The 15828-nt window shown below is 36.3% G+C and overlaps 1 protein-coding gene across 2 annotated transcripts in view; it reads right to left on the reverse strand.

Annotated features, from left to right (window-relative positions):
* OLFM3 (olfactomedin 3) overlaps positions 1–15828 on the reverse strand; it is a 191443-nt gene that overhangs the window by 43509 nt on the left and 132106 nt on the right. The window contains exon 1 of one of the 2 annotated variants that reach the window (XM_030327420.1): positions 2056–2184. The exons of the other annotated variant lie outside the window; for it this stretch is intronic. Coding sequence (XP_030183280.1) covers positions 2056–2184 — 129 coding nt within the window. Of the gene's footprint in view, positions 1–2055; positions 2185–15828 lie in introns of those variants that run through there. 2 annotated transcript variants of the gene reach the window in all.

Below are 15828 nucleotides of genomic sequence, written 5' to 3' on the forward strand. Positions count from 1 at the left end.
GAGCCGATGGTAGAAGCCCAATAAATGCCTCCCCCCATCCTTTATTATTTGACCCATGATCTGCTTTACAAATTGGATTTCCACTTCAGGTTTGCTCAACAAATACTTGTTCAGCATATATTACATTTAATTCTGGGGGGAAAAAGACACTGCTGCCAAAAATAATGTGACGATAACTGGCCTGGATGGTTTCAGAAATCCTTTCCAGCATTAACATTTTATGATCTTAATCTAGGAAATACAGATTCATTCATTTTTCACCATGGGAATTGTAAGGTATGAGCAATTATCTTGAATAATTAAGGTAAGGAAATGTCATAGACCATTGTTCTTCTATAAAGTACGCTACGTCTATAAAGCATTTAAAAAAAAGTTTGCAAGCTGGTTTCTTCTTTTTAGTGAAGAGTATAAACTTTCCTGATTTTTTTTTCTTTTTTTGGCACTCAAAGGAAAATTTGATTGTATCAGAACCAGACTATAGCAATGCTTTACATTTTTCAAACAACAGATTACTAATCAGGAAGTAAAGAAACTGAATTAACTGTAACTTTACATGATAACTAGAAGTCCTAAAAGAATCATGCATATTGTTAGAAATTTGATTCTCCCCCATTAACAACAATAGGAAATAACAAAACCAGTGTTCATTATACACAAAAAAATATACATATCAGATCCAAGGTACCAAGTTTGGAATATGACTCATTCATGAATTTCTTAGATTCATTTTCTGAAAGAATTAATTCAACTAAGGTGCTGAGAACTGTAAGGTTCTTGAACATTGAGAAAATTGGGCACAGTATATATTATATAATGTAAATTGATTTTATAATGGTTTATTGATGACCTATCATGCTTTCTTTGTAACTAGAAATCTTTTTACATTCCTCCTGCCATACATACATCATACAGGTAAGGAGGGGAAACTCAACCATAGAGGTGCTGAGGTGACATAAGTGACCTAAGGGAGGTACATAAAAGTGGGTCAAAGTGTGCCTCATATGTGCTCTGCTGGTACCCTAAGCACTGGGTGAATCTAGTAAATTATATAATTAATTTGATTTGACTCTCCTCAGTTAATTGCACATTGATAGATTAGTTATTAATAATGCAAATAACTCTTGAAAATGTAGGGTTACCATTATTTTAGTATCTGAGTTTTTACTACTGACTAATAATCCAGTAGTAAAAATAGATAAAAATAAAACGAGAAAGAGCTCCAAATACTATTTTCTTCATCCTTTATTTGATAGCAGGGAAATTATTTTCCAAAGATATTCCTTCTGTTTGAATTTGTAACTTCTGTCTGAAAAACCTTTTGTTAGAAAGATTTTAGAGTATTGCTAAGTAAACCATGGTTCAAATTACCAGAAAAGACTTTGCTATATTGTGGGAAGGGCTAAAAAGACATTAATTTTAGGTAAACAAAGACTATAGGAGCTAGACTTATGATAGGAGGTCTTTATAAAAAAAAACAATAAAGGGAGATGATCTTATCAAGTGAGTTATATATTGCTTGTGTTTCTTAGCTCTCTTAAAGTCTTTTTGGCAGGCTTTAAATTGCTGAGGTTTTTTATTTGTGTTTAAAAGAAGTTGATTTCTCAGACTAAAGGCATTGCAAACAGTCACAAGAATTGAATTCCAAGGAAAGAGACTGCTATAGTAAAATTAGATTACATAGAATGTATTCTATTAGGGGAATTTTACAGACATTAAAAGAAGTAAAATAATAAAAAACAAAACATATTTCTTAAAGAATCCTTCCAAACCTCAGATTAATATAGTTAAATTAAAGCTTATCATTCTTGAGAATTTAATGACTCTAATATTTCCTTTCACAGCTAATTTCTCAGACAGTCCATTTATTTTTTTGGTGTAACTTTAAAGTGTTCACAAGGAAATATCCATGACTAAAGTTAGCACATAAATATTGTATCATTGAAGCTGCCCTGTAAATAGAGAAGCATAATCTCAGTCTTTGCAGTTTACAGAAACAAGCCCACTGATTTAATGCACTTACTTCCCAAGATGGCCAAACCCACTGGAGTGACTTACTAAGGTATCTGGCGTCGACATCCTCGTGGTGTTCAGTCCTACCAAGGATGGGAGAGTTTGGGACATCCAGTTTGAGATCATTGCCATGGTACTAAGCACAGCGCCAAGCTTCAGCAGTGGAGGACTCATTGCTGTGGAGCTAATGAGTTTTCATAGTGACTGATTAAGATCCCGGTGCTGGGCTGGCAGCGGGAGGCGTGACTGCAGCACGCCTCATCTACAGCATGAAAAGAGATCAACTTTCCCAGCTCTAATCAGTAGGGAAAGCTCACAGAACCTCTTTCCCCCACCCTCGTGGGAAGTGCCCTGCGCTTCCTTTTCCTTTGCTGGTTCATCAAATGAAATATTGTTGGGAGGGCTTGGTTGGTAATTATCAGAGCAAAGGTTGGAGGGAGAGGGAAACTTGAGCTCTTCCTGCTCCACTGTAGGCAGTTACCATCAACAGAGTCTGTTTCCTCTGGGGTTTTTGTGAGTATAATCAGCTGCTCTTAATCCTTCATAAAAAATACACCTTTAGATGGAGGTCTGCCAAAGTGCACATTTCAAATATCAAACTTGATATCTACAGATTTCTCCCAGCATAGACAGAGTACTTTTAGGCAGAGCATGAAAACAAAGTCTGCAATTTCCAAGATGATCAGTTATTGAGAGTAAGAGGTTTTTTTTTTTTTTTTTGGTTTTGTTTTTAGCAGTAACCTAAAATTAACTTTGTTGACTCTTAATAAAAAAAAAAAAAGTCAAAGATTAATAGCTACTGCCTATAGAGAACATTACCCTAGGCAGCTTACTTGTGAATAGAGAGAAAATGCAGCCTTAGAGGAAAGCTTCTGTTATGGAAATTTCATATGTTCCCAGTTTTGCTTTTAAGAATGAGTGCTTCCTAGTTGCTCAGACACAGGACAAACCCAGTTAACTCTATTTTTACCTTATGAGGAATGAAAGATACCAGAAGTCCGTGTCATGAGAGAACATGTGACTTATTAAAAAAGATCCCAGAACTTGGATTCACAGTCTGCGGGCCTAGTCCTATTCTCCTCTGGTTAGTTGAGTGACTGGCCAGTGACTTAGAATCTTTGGCTTACAGTTTTTGAGTTTGGACTCCATGCTCTCCAAGGCCCGTTCCAGCTTTAAAATTCAATGATCTGTTTATTAGAGTTCCATTGGCAAATGTGTATATTAAATTTGGGCCTTAGGGGTAGTATTATTATTATTATTATTATTATTATTATTATTTTACAAATACTACGAATCGCCCATATATAAATCTCAGGTCCTGAATGGAATAAATCAGAGGCCTTTGTCTTGTATGTGTTTTAAAATAAAAAATGTAGAGAGAGGCATGAAGGGAAAAATGAATGAAAATTAAATGAAAAGGAACCTGTTATAAGAAGGAAACATATTATTTTGATTCCTTAGGAGAATTCTGGAATTGTTTGTAGCTGGAATTCTCAGCCAAAGATATATATTTTTCATAAGCAGTTTTGGCAGGAGAAATAAAGAAAATGTCTAATAAAATTGAAAGAGATACATATTTACACAGGTGTGTATGCCCTTTATTCTCAAAAAGAGCTTTAAACTAAGATGAATACTGAGACACTTTTCAAATCTTCCTTGCTTCTATTACTAGGAATCTAGGCTCTTTTTTTTTCCTTCAAAATCTATCCAAATGATATTAGTTGACTCATATTTTTTTTAACCACAGGCCTAGAAAACCAAGTATTACTTACTTGTGTCTTTCAAAAATCCTATCATATGAGAAATCAACAAGGATAAAAGTAAATTAGTTTATATATTACACTTAGCCTTGAATAGGGTATTCATACAAAGGACTGAAATTTTACATTAGTATTAGAATGTGGCAATAACAAAAAGCAAAGTAGACTTACAAATGTAATTATTAGAAAAATACACCTGGAACAATACCTGATTTAGGAGAGGAAGTGTCTTTTCAAGAGCTTAATTTCCAAAATTGAAAACTAATACATGCAATTGCTGGATAACTTAAGATGCAACATAGCAGATGGTAATTACAGTTATTAATGAACTAGGAGTCAACAAAATAATAGCATCGTTAGAAGAATATAGGATTGAATATTGGGGGAACCAGTGCTCTTATTTGCAAATTTTTAAGAAAGGAAGAGGGGCACCTGGGTAGCTCAGTTGGTTAAGCATTTGACTCTTGATTGCTGCTCAGGTCATGATCTCACAGTTCATGAGATTGTGCCCTGTGTCAGGCGCTGACAGAGTGGAGCCTGCTTGGGACTCTTTCTCTCCCTCTCTCTCTGCTTATTCCCTGTTTGCACACCAGTGCATGCGTGCGCTCTCTCTCAAACATTTTTTTTCAAAAAGGAATAAAGAAAAACACAAAACAAATGGAATGCTTCTTGTAATTCCCCATAGATGCAAGTAATTGAGGAATAGAAACAGAACAAGAGTGAAAATTTATGATTCAATGGTGTTTATCTACAACATCAAATCTATAATGTGTTGTTTTTAGAACAGGTTTAAATGGCACACATTGAAATAATGCTTAAGTTACAGTGATTATTAGTTGTGGGAAATAAAAATAGCTACTCTTTGCAAAGAACTAAATAGTTTGCTGTGCTCTCATAATCTAGTGAAGTGATTATCATTATAATTTCCATTTTGGAAGTTGAGTTCTAGTTTGCAGATGGGGGAAGTGATTTTTCCATGTCACAACCTATTTTAAGGGAAAGAAACTCCACAGTTACAGAAGTTCCATAAGAATAGTGTGAAAGGTGGTGATGGAACAAGTAGCAAGAGTGAGTCTGGAAATGTTAGCAGTGACCAGCTCCCAGACCTTCAGGGTCGTCCAAAGATGTTTGTGAGTTATCTTCTCTGTACTTCCAAGAATTTTAAGCAAAACAGTGAAGTCATTAGTCATTGAGATTTATATCTCAAATTATTATTGCTTTGACATTTTTATGATGCACGATAGACAAATGGGTGTTGCAGGAACAGCAAAGCATATCAGAGACAGGAAGGTCACTTAGGGGCATATTCTCATATTTTAGGCAAGAGGATGGGGTCCTGGAATAAGAAATTTAGTGGAGTTCAAAAGGATGGATTTTGTAAAGATTCAAGGTAGAATTGACACCACTTAGAGACTGAATAGATAGAAGAGGGAGAGGAATTTACCTGGAGGAATTTCATTCAGATTTGGGGTTTAGGTGGTGAATACTCTTCAGCAGGATAACAAATACAAGTAGGGGTGCCTGGGTGGCTCAGTCTGTTTAAGCGTCCTTGGCTCAGGTCGTGATCTCAAGGTTTGTGAGTTTGAGCCTCATGTCGGGCTCTGTGCTGACAGCTCAGAGCCTGGAGCCTGCTTCAGATTCTGTGTCACCCTTTCTCTCTGTCCTTCCTGTGCTTGTGCTCTCTCTCTGTCTCTCAAATAAATGTAAAAAGAAATACAAGCAGAAGTATGACTTGGGGAGAAGATAGAGTTCATTGTCACATACTGGATATGAGTTGCCTATGGTAGAGAGAATCCCTGGTTGGTAATATACCTACACATGGAGTTCAGAAAAGAGTTAATTTCACTAGACCACAAGGGCCTAGTAAAAATAACGTGTCCTACTTAGATGACAAAAATGGTTAATTTAGGAACACGTTGTCCTAAACTACCAACAATTTTATTTAGACATTTAGATAATGTCTAGATTTCATTACCTATATATGATATCCTATATACTTTTCTTGAAAAGTAATAAAAAAAAAGTTCTGTCACTAGTAAATGGTGAAGATATTACTAAATTTAGTAACCTAACAGAAAATGTGACCTGACTACACACCTACTTTCCTTTCAGAGTTTCAGTGTAGGTCAATAACGATAAAACCTACAACAGTGCATTACTGCTCATGGACTGCTGCTAAATATTGATTAATATATTTATTCATTAGATTTTTTATGTTACCCTGTCTTTTTATTACCTAGAGGATATTTCATGATAAACTTATATAATAATTAGAAAGCAAATATTGACCAAGGAAGATTTATAGGTAAGCTTAAATAATATTGGCATATTCTGTCATTAGAATTTTTTTCCTTGATTTGGAGCACAAATGTTTAACAGTGCTTTAATGCTCAACACGCTTTCTACTTTGGGGGCTATTTGGTGGTTGTGTGTGGGTTTTTGGGGAACCCAGCTTAGGCAGACCTGAAAAAGTAAACACGTGAAAAGACCTGATGGCCACATAAAACATGATAGAAAACCAAAAAGTTTGACTTTAGGCAAAATGAGAAAGTGGCTGATATTACATGTTTTACAGTAGAAACTTTAAGAAAGAATAGACTACTTGTACTTTATTTTTGTAGTTTAAAATATTTAAACTTTGTGGATGGTTTAAGGGAGGAAAATGACATATTAGATGTAGTTGTAAAGATACAGTAGGGAGTAAAGAAATTGATGAAAGAGGAGGAGGAAGGGGAAAAGAGAAGGGAAATGGCAGGGGGAGGTGAGGGAGGGGAAGAGAAAGTAACAATTGAGTAGAATACTGAAAGATGCATTGGTTGGTTAAAAGAACACTTAAACCAAAGTGACCTCTGGAAAAAACAAAATGGATTCCTGTTAGCAACCTAAGTAGGAAAAGTAGGAAGAGTGGCATAAAATTGAGGAAAATAGAGTGCTTGTGTTGAAATCACTTTGGTGATGCTATATACCCCGGATGTCATGGTATGTAAGTGTTTAGGTAAGTAAACAGTTTCATTTATGAGTCTACACCTTCTCATGTGTAAAATAATGGATAAATGAACCTATGTGGAAGGACTGAATGAGAGAATGAGAATATATTGAAAGACTAAAGGAGAGAATATATTTGAAAGTGCCTGTAGCATGGCAGATGCTCTGTAAATGGCAACCTTATTTTTGGTGAGAAACGGCATGATTGAGGCAGGGGCAGAAAGTGTAGATCAGTTTAAGGAACATCAGGCCCCGAAAAGGTGGGAAGCATATCTTTGCAAGGATTAGCTGATTTGGACTTGGAGTGTATGAGGAGATTAATACAACTCTGCTATGCAACACAAAGTCACTCTGTGTCTCTGGAACTAATAGTCCAACTCAAAGCAGGAAAAAAGGGACCAATAATCTTGCTTCCTCCTTCATGGAGAAGTCAGAGTAATTAGAATTTCCATAAGGTCCCACTACCATATCTGCTTAGCTACCTCACCAATGCCCACATACACCACCTTTCCTCCTGTTAGAGATAAATTGTCTGTGTTCCTAGGTAAGATTGATCCCTCCCCTTTGCACTAGATCAATACCTTTCATACTGTCATGTGTGAGAATAACCTGGAAAGCTTGTGAAGACAGGTCCTTAGGTCCCACCTGAGACCCTGGGTGTTTTTCTCTGAGATACTTACTTATTTGGCTCTAGCATAGGACCACATAATTTGCATTTCTCATGGTCTACCAGTTGATGCACATGCTGCCATTTTTGGACTACCCTTTGAGTAGACTGCCCTAGATCACATTCATCTGACCTACTCAAAGACAGCTTTCTTAATTCTTTCTGACATCAAGAAGTCTTCCCTCTTTAATGGATCACTTCCTTATATCCCTTATTTTATATACAAACAGTACTTTCTTGATCCTACTTCTATCCATTTATTCCTGTTTCTTACATCTTTACCAGCATACCCCTTGAAAGAGTTGTCTATAATCACCATTCAGTTTCTTTCATTTTAATCAAATTTTTGTGTGTACTTCTGCATTCCACTGATACTACTTTTATCAAGGCTACCGATAATCCCATATTGCTAAAAGATCCCACATCTAGCAGTCAAGTGTTAGACCTCAACTTTCTTGACCGATGAGCAGCATTCATTAGACTCGTACTTTCTCTTCCTTGAAGTAATTTCTTCACTTGGCTTCAAGGATACCACACTTGCCTAGTTTTCCTCCTACTCTCTGACCTATCTTTCTCAATCTCTTTGTTGATTCTTCCTCATCTATATGCTAATGACTCCCAAATTCATTTCTTCCTAGCAGACCTCTTCTATCAATTCAGACCTGTATATCCAATTATCTACTTGACATCTCCACCGGGATGTTTAATAGACATCTTAAATTGAACATGTTAAAAAAATGAGCTCCTTCCCTATCTCCAGCAAACAAAACAAAGCCAAAAAAAAAAAAAAGCCAAAAAAAAAAACCCAAAAAAACAAAGCAAAACAGCAAAACAAAGCAGATGCATGCTGATATTCCTATAGTCTTCCCATTTGAACTCTGTGGTTCAGTTGGTCAGACTAGAAAGGTTTCAAACTTAACCTTATTTTATTTCTCCTACATCTCTTACCAGTTCCATCAACAAATCTTCTAGGCTCTACTTTCAAAATATATCCAGCATTTTACACCATGCTCACTGCCACTGTACTGCTCCAAGTCCCCATTATGTCTCATTTAGTTGATTATAGAAGCCACTGGTTTTGACCTTGTACTATATCAGTCCATTTTTAACTCCCCGAACCAGAGTGATTCTATTAAAATATGTCTGATTATGTTATCCCTCTGCTTAAAACTCTTTGATAGATTCCTATCTAGCTCATGGTAAAAGTCAAAATGTTTAGCTTGAACTGTAAGGTTGTACATAATCTGGTTTCCTCTTATCTCTCTGATTTTGTTTCTACAACTCTTCCCTTTGTTAACTTTACTGGAGCTACTCTGCTCTTCTGGGTGTTTTTCTCTGAGATACAAGATAATCCTCCAACTCAAGACCTTTGGACTTGCTCTTTGGTGAAATCCAATCTCTCTAGCCCTTTTTGTTTTATTTCAAAGATCACCTTTTCATAAGGTCTTTGCTGACCATGCCATCTCAAGTTTCTATTCTTTTTATCTGGTTACTTCTAATGTCTTTTGATGTTTATTTTTTTTCCTTGTTAGAACTTACTACAAGTTAGATTCCCAAATATTTTATTTATATTCATCTTCTTTATTATTTGTCTTCTCCACTAGAAATGAAGATTCGGGAAGGAAGGAACATTGCCCATTTTGTTCACTGGGGCATTCTCAGTGCTTAGGACAGTACAGAATATAGTAGGTTCTCAATAAGTATTTATTAAATGAATGACTAAATGAAAATGTTACTGTTTTCTTCCTGACTTGCCCTTGGTTTTAAAAGATCATTTTCAGTGTGAAGTTAAAATAGAGCCTATTTTATTGCAAAACAAATCTGTGTAATATACACATTTTGCATGTGTTTTTATGTGAGTGATGGATGTCTATGTGACTAAAACAATTTTGTAAAATACTAAAACTTTATGCTTATAGTTAGGAATGCTTTTTCTTTCCCAATTTCAGATTTAGAATGCACACACTTTGGGTCTAAGCCAAGAAATAGAGTCTCTAACTCCTGTTATGTCTCCTCTTGCTAAAGGGCTCAAATCACTGGAACCCTAAATAAATGTGGAAGTGGTTTTCTTTTCCTCTTGCCTTTGGCTAATGAAGTTTGTCTTTAATAACCTAGGGAAGGTGGAAGAGATCGTAAGTTTGGAAAGGATGTGTTTAAATAAAATGAGTTACAGAAGATGGAGACCTGAGTGTCCATTCACCTAACTCCCCTTCATCTGGCCCTTGGCAATCAGTTAGGGACCACCTGTAGCTCCTAGAATTCAGTGTTTTGCTATTCTTGCCTTGAGCTTTCAGAGTTGTCTTAAAAGTGTTCACTAATGAAAGAATGAATTTAGAGTGAAAAACATTAGCAAAGTTCTTTAAAGGAGGGATTCTGTCTTTTCATCTTTGCCTTCATCTGTGAAGCCGACTGATACTCTATAAGCCTGGGGGATCGTGGTTGGCAGCTGTTGTTGCTACTTCAAAGGAGAAAAAAATGGATGTGTGGGGGAGGAATATGTTCAGGGCAAACGTGTTTTTTTTTTTTTCCCCCTGACTTTCTACTCAACATTGAAGAAGTGGGGAAATACAAATCCAGGATTAGACTAGAGGAAAGAAGGATGCAGAGTGGTATGACAGAGAGGCCCTCGGACTAAGTCCCCCAGACTGATTTTACACGAGCTTAGTCACTGTCTTGCTGTAGATTCTTCACCTGGGAAATGAGGGTATTAAACTGAATTTCCCATGCAGTCCCTTCCATAATTAAGTGCCATTCTTAAGAATTCAGCTTCTGTCTCTGTAGTCACACAGACAGCTCAGTCTCTGCTCTGTTACTACTGGCTCTGTGATCTCTGAGTCTTGGTTTCCCTGTGTGTAAATTAGTGGCAATAAGAAAACCTGATTTCTTAGGCATTTGTAAGGATGAAATAAACTTCTACATATAAAGCACTTATAGGACCTGGTAAACCAAGAGCTTCCAATCTATGTTAATCATCATTATTCCAGTGCAAAAGATGTTTATCTTTTCTCCATCTTTGTGGAAGAAAGATAGAAATTGTTAGTGATAAAATGGTGAAGATCATCAAACTTTGTGGTGAACTACCGATATAAAGGCTTGTCTTTAAGAGTTTTAAAAATGCAAAATACTCTTGATTATAATGTGGTTGGTTCACAGAGAATGACTGCTAATGGTATTCTAGGAAGGGTCTAAAACGTACCCATCCTATAGGCAGCCTTGAGCTGCCTATGTAAGCCTGCCTGATGGCACTGTTCTAAGAACTTGACTTATATGAACTTGTTTAATGTGTATTTTTACTAAAACCAGATGAGGAACTGAGGCATTGGGAAGTTAAGCTAGCTGAGGTCACACAGCTAATAAATGGCAAGGCCATTATTTGAACCCCAACAGTCACATTCTAAGAATGATCTGGACTGTTGTGCACACACACAAACACACTGTATTGTAGCAAAGGCTGATTGCAATTCTGTCTCTTAAAAAAAAAGAATTGGTATTATTTGGGGGAAGCATTACAGTTTAGTCAATGACATTCTCTTGGTAAATGAATCCTTAAAGCTGAGCACAAAAATGGAAAATAACACATCTCCACTTGTGGAGTTTATTTTTAAGTGTGACAGAGCAAAGCTTTCACCAGGAAGACGCTGACTGTCAGGTAAGTTCAGCCTCTGCTCATTTTCACTGGAATCTGTTTTCAGGGTTTTTTTTAAAATTTACTTAAATCACCAGGGCAGACTGAAATGTTAAATTATGGCCAAAACCTTTTCTGGAAGAAATAGTCCAGGTAGAGAAATCTCAAAGAGGTTACAAAAATGCCTCGTTATCAGAAAGAAGACTGATTTCAGGGGTAGCATGAAAGAATGAAATTCGGTCCTTAAATGTGCAATTTTCTGAAAAGTTGTCATAAGTTGATAAAGCTTATCTCTGCTGTGAAATTTGAAATGTACGTTTGGCAGGAACCAAAAATCTGGTGGTGGTAAATAACCCCAAACATCAAAGTATGAAAGATTATGTTTGTAGCCTGGTTTTTAACAAATTCACGTCAAATTCATCAATAGCAGGAGTTCTGCAGAGCTAATTCTCATGTAGCAGCATTAGCCATACTATTTGTCAGCATTGCCCCCTCATCAGTATGTGTGGTCAAGGTTGTTCTGTGATTTGAAATCTCTGGGCAGACAAACATAAACATAAATGTCTAAAGATCTGGACTTGAAACAAATCAGGCGTGCTTTGTCATTGAAGGTGTTGTGAGAGTTATACAGTTATATAAAAGGGGGTCAGAAAAACAGAAGAGGGCAGGTCACTGAAACGATCACCACATAGATGAAAGCTGTACAAACTCATTATTACCTCATTGCCTTGTCCTTTTTTTGTCTTGATGCAATTAAGAACTATTAACCTTAAAAACGGTTTTAGAAGGAGGCATAAATAGTAACTTAGAAATAGCTCCCTTTGTAAACACTCATCTAAAAGTGCCTAAGTGACACACATAAAATACGAACTTCACAATAGATAAGTAAAGGAAAACAGTGTTGACAAAGGTTATCTCTTGTTACTGAAAGTAAATGGATTTTTTTCAGCTTTGTAATACTCTGCATGTTTTCCAGTTTAATTATGTATTATTTTCTGTCATTAGAAAAACATAAGCAGCAGTAGGTTATTACTTTCATTGACTCTAAAAGGTTTGGATACATTAAATGTTTATTAAGTTCATTCTTTGGGCCAAGAACTGGACTACACTGAAAAATGAAAGATGAGTATGATATAGCCTCATCTTTTGAGTAAGTTACCAATCTGGGACTATAATCGTACATAAACAGTTATGCACATTTGAGTTGAATGGCTCCAGTCGTGTAAGTATGAACATATGGTGCAGTAAAAAGAAGGAAAGGGTTAGTACCACGTGATACAATGGTCAGGAAAAACTTCACTGGAAAAAAATAGTGCTTGAGCTAATTTTAAAAGTATAGTTCTTAATTTCTTTTTTTTTTTTTTTTTTCCAACGTTTATTTATTTTTGGGACAGAGAGAGACAGAGCATGAACGGGGGAGGGGCAGAGAGAGAGGGAGACACAGAATCGGAAACAGGCTCCAGGCTCTGAGCCATCAGCCCAGAGCCCGACGCGGGGCTCGAACTCACGGACCGCGAGATCGTGACCTGGCTGAAGTCGGACGCTTAACCGACTGCGCCACCCAGGCGCCCCTAGTTCTTAATTTCTTAATTTTTTATTCCCTCAGGGAAATGGACTGTAATTTATTATGGGTCTTTTAATAATAGAAAATTTAAGCCACAAGGAATTTGGTTCTGTGCTTCAAATAGTAGAGATTTATGTACTTTAGCCCTCCCTTTGTCAGTATGTATCTTTTGTCATAGTATTTTAATACATTTTGACCTCTCTTTTGATTAATAAAATAAAATCATGATATTTACCCAAACTATAATATAGGGTTACTGAGTGTAAAGAGACTATGAAGAGAAAATGGATGTTATTATGAAAACAGCATTTTTCTTGAGAAGGGAGACAAATAGAAATATCAGAGCTTCTGAAGGACCTTGCATCATCAAGAAAATAGTATTCAAAATTTTATGCACACATCAACAAGGAGTAGTTTGAATTCTAATACTTACACATAATCTGAGTGGTAAAGTATACAGCTAAAAATTTAATTCTAGGGTAGAGTCTTCTTGTTATGTATCTGCATAGCTTTCTGCAGAGACCTGACTTAAGAAAATGTTGAATATTTGCCATTATTGGAAGTAGATTGTCTTTGTAATGCATTTTCTCTCTTTCTGTGCCCTTCTTTTCTCCCCCTCCACCCATCCTCTTTTCTTTCTTACCCCTTTCCCTTTTTTTTCTTTTTTCTTGTGCTATTTTTCTCTTTCACTTTCATTGAACTTGATTGAGCCTTTCTAGGTGTCCTGCACTGAAGTAGGATCTGAGTATGGTTTGCAAAAGCTCCCTAGGAGATACTGAGGTGTTCCTTTTTTTTTTTTTTTTTTAAGAAAGAGAAAAAGGTAGTGCTGGAGGGAGGGAGAGGTAGAGGGAGAAGGAGAGAGAACATCTTAAGCATACTTCACGTTCAGTGCAGAGCCCATTTTGGAGCTCAATATGGAGCTCAATATTACCACTGTGAGATCCTGACCTGAGCCGAAATCGAGTTCGACGCTTACCTGACTGAGCTACCCAGGCACCTGGATGTGTTGTCAATTTTTAACTATTGCTTAGGTTGTAGGTCTGCAACTTAAGCTTGGTTAATTCTAATATTTTGTACTTCACATATGAAGTTTTATGTTTTACCTCTGTACACCTTCAGCAGTTTTTGAAACAAAATTAAACAAAATTTCCTGTAACATTCAAGCTTAGGCTATAGCTTAGACGTGCTTAGGCTATAATCGACCTCTGATTACAGTCCATATGGTTTTTAAGAAGTTACTGAGTTTAAAACTGGGAACAACTCCTAACTTTATTCAAGAATGGTGGTACATCATCCATCTGAACTTCATTAATTTTTCTTCCAAGAGTGATGAATATATACATCAGTGATTAAAACTAAGTTTTTTCTCCTATATATTTTTGCCTTTAATAATGTATTTATTAGTACCTATCAAAAAACATATATAAGTTAGTCAAAGTTTTCTATAAACTTACATTTAAAATTATTTCAGGAGCAGGGTTTGTTTCATTGTGAATCATTAATGCATCCAACAGGGATTCATTGATCATCCTCTACATGTTAGACACTAAATGCTAGAGATGAAAGATTAATAGAATTAACTCTCATTCAAGATCTCATGTTCTGGTTGGGTACTGATAAGAACAAGGGAGAAATATATCTATAAACAATATTTCAATATAGTGTGATGTATAGTATGTACAAAATGCAATGGAACACAAAGCAGGTTAGCTATTAATTCTGTTGTTGGATAGAATTCCGGGTGGGATAGAAAAGGCTTCAGGGGAAAATAGGGTTAGGTGGACTCAGTAGAATTTGTCACATAGATCAGGAAGGAAAGCCCATTCTGCTCTGGGGAGAGAATGTGAAAATGTACCACTAAAGTCACATATCATTTAGGGAACTCTAGCTTGGAGTGGGGCAGTGTAGAGTACATGATGGGGTGGAAGAAGGAGAAGATGGGATTGGGGGAGGGAGCAAGAACCAGCAGATGCTTGTGGTTCTCCAAGGAGGTCAGATCTTACTACTACTAGCCTTTGAAGAATTGCAGAAAGTGGAATGATGCCAGGCCTCTTTAATATTTAGAGGGAGATCACTCAGAAAAGATGCAATAAATATTGAGGAGAGGGGTGAGAAGGAAAATGACAGCTGGGAGAGAAGGATATTTTGGTGTCCCCATAAGAATTAGTGGAAAGATAGAGGAGGGGGCACTTGATAAAGAGCTTTGTGAATTTAGATGCAGAGACAAGACTGTCCTCTAAATTTCACAAAATTGCAGAAAATGTGCTTGGGAATCTTCTAGAATAGTGGTTCTTAAACATTAAGGTACATATGAATCATTTGGGGATTTTATTAAAATGTGGATGTTGCTTCAGAAGTAGGGGGCAGGGCCTGAGATCCTGCATTTTTAACAAGCTCCCAGGTGATAGAGAAGTGCTGGTCTACAGACAATACTTTGAGTAGAAGGGGCCAAGGAAGCCCACTCACAGAGGGTAGAACTAAGTGAAGGCTAATGTGTATGGACAACATTAAGGAAACTCAACAGAAGGAAGGAGGAAGGGGAAGGAAAAGACAAGGACAAGTTCAGTTCTGCTAGAGAAATGAGAGTGAGAATCTCCAAAACAAACATGTTTCTAACCAAGGAAGAGGTTCAAAAGTTCTTACCATTCAGAGACTATCACTACCGGGAAACAGAAATTTAAAATTAATCCACTTTAAATGAGTACTAAAATTTCTTAGAAGTGAAGAAAAGTTGTATTTGAAATTTCATTTGAAAACAATGAAGATGAACACAAAATAAATAACCATGTAGTTGAGAGGATGTGTTTACAAGTATACATTAACTCAGCATGAGCAAAGAATACATGAATGTTAAAGTGTGTGTGTGTGTGTGTGTGTGTGTGTGTGTGTGTGTGTGTTGATGTGATTTAAAACAATCTCATTTGGTTTCACAGTACAATTATAAAAGAGATTTGGTTTTGCAAAACTCTTCAAGAACTTCCATTTTTTTTTCCAGGGCGCCTCTTATTCCTTTGATATTGAAATCATCATCTTTTGAAGAGCCTAAAATTTCTCTCTTCAATTGTTAAATGATATAAATCTGCCAGTTGCTCTTTAATAATCCCTTTGCATTTAAACAGAGCAGTTGCCTTTTAGCGCTTCCATCAGTTTCATGAAAGCGTGTATTTTTTGTATGATTTTGACTATTTATCGTATTTGTGTTTAATAGCATTAGATA

The sequence above is a fragment of the Lynx canadensis genome, chromosome C1 (genome assembly GCF_007474595.2).
Source record: "Lynx canadensis isolate LIC74 chromosome C1, mLynCan4.pri.v2, whole genome shotgun sequence".
NCBI classification, from domain to species: Eukaryota; Metazoa; Chordata; class Mammalia; order Carnivora; family Felidae; genus Lynx; species Lynx canadensis.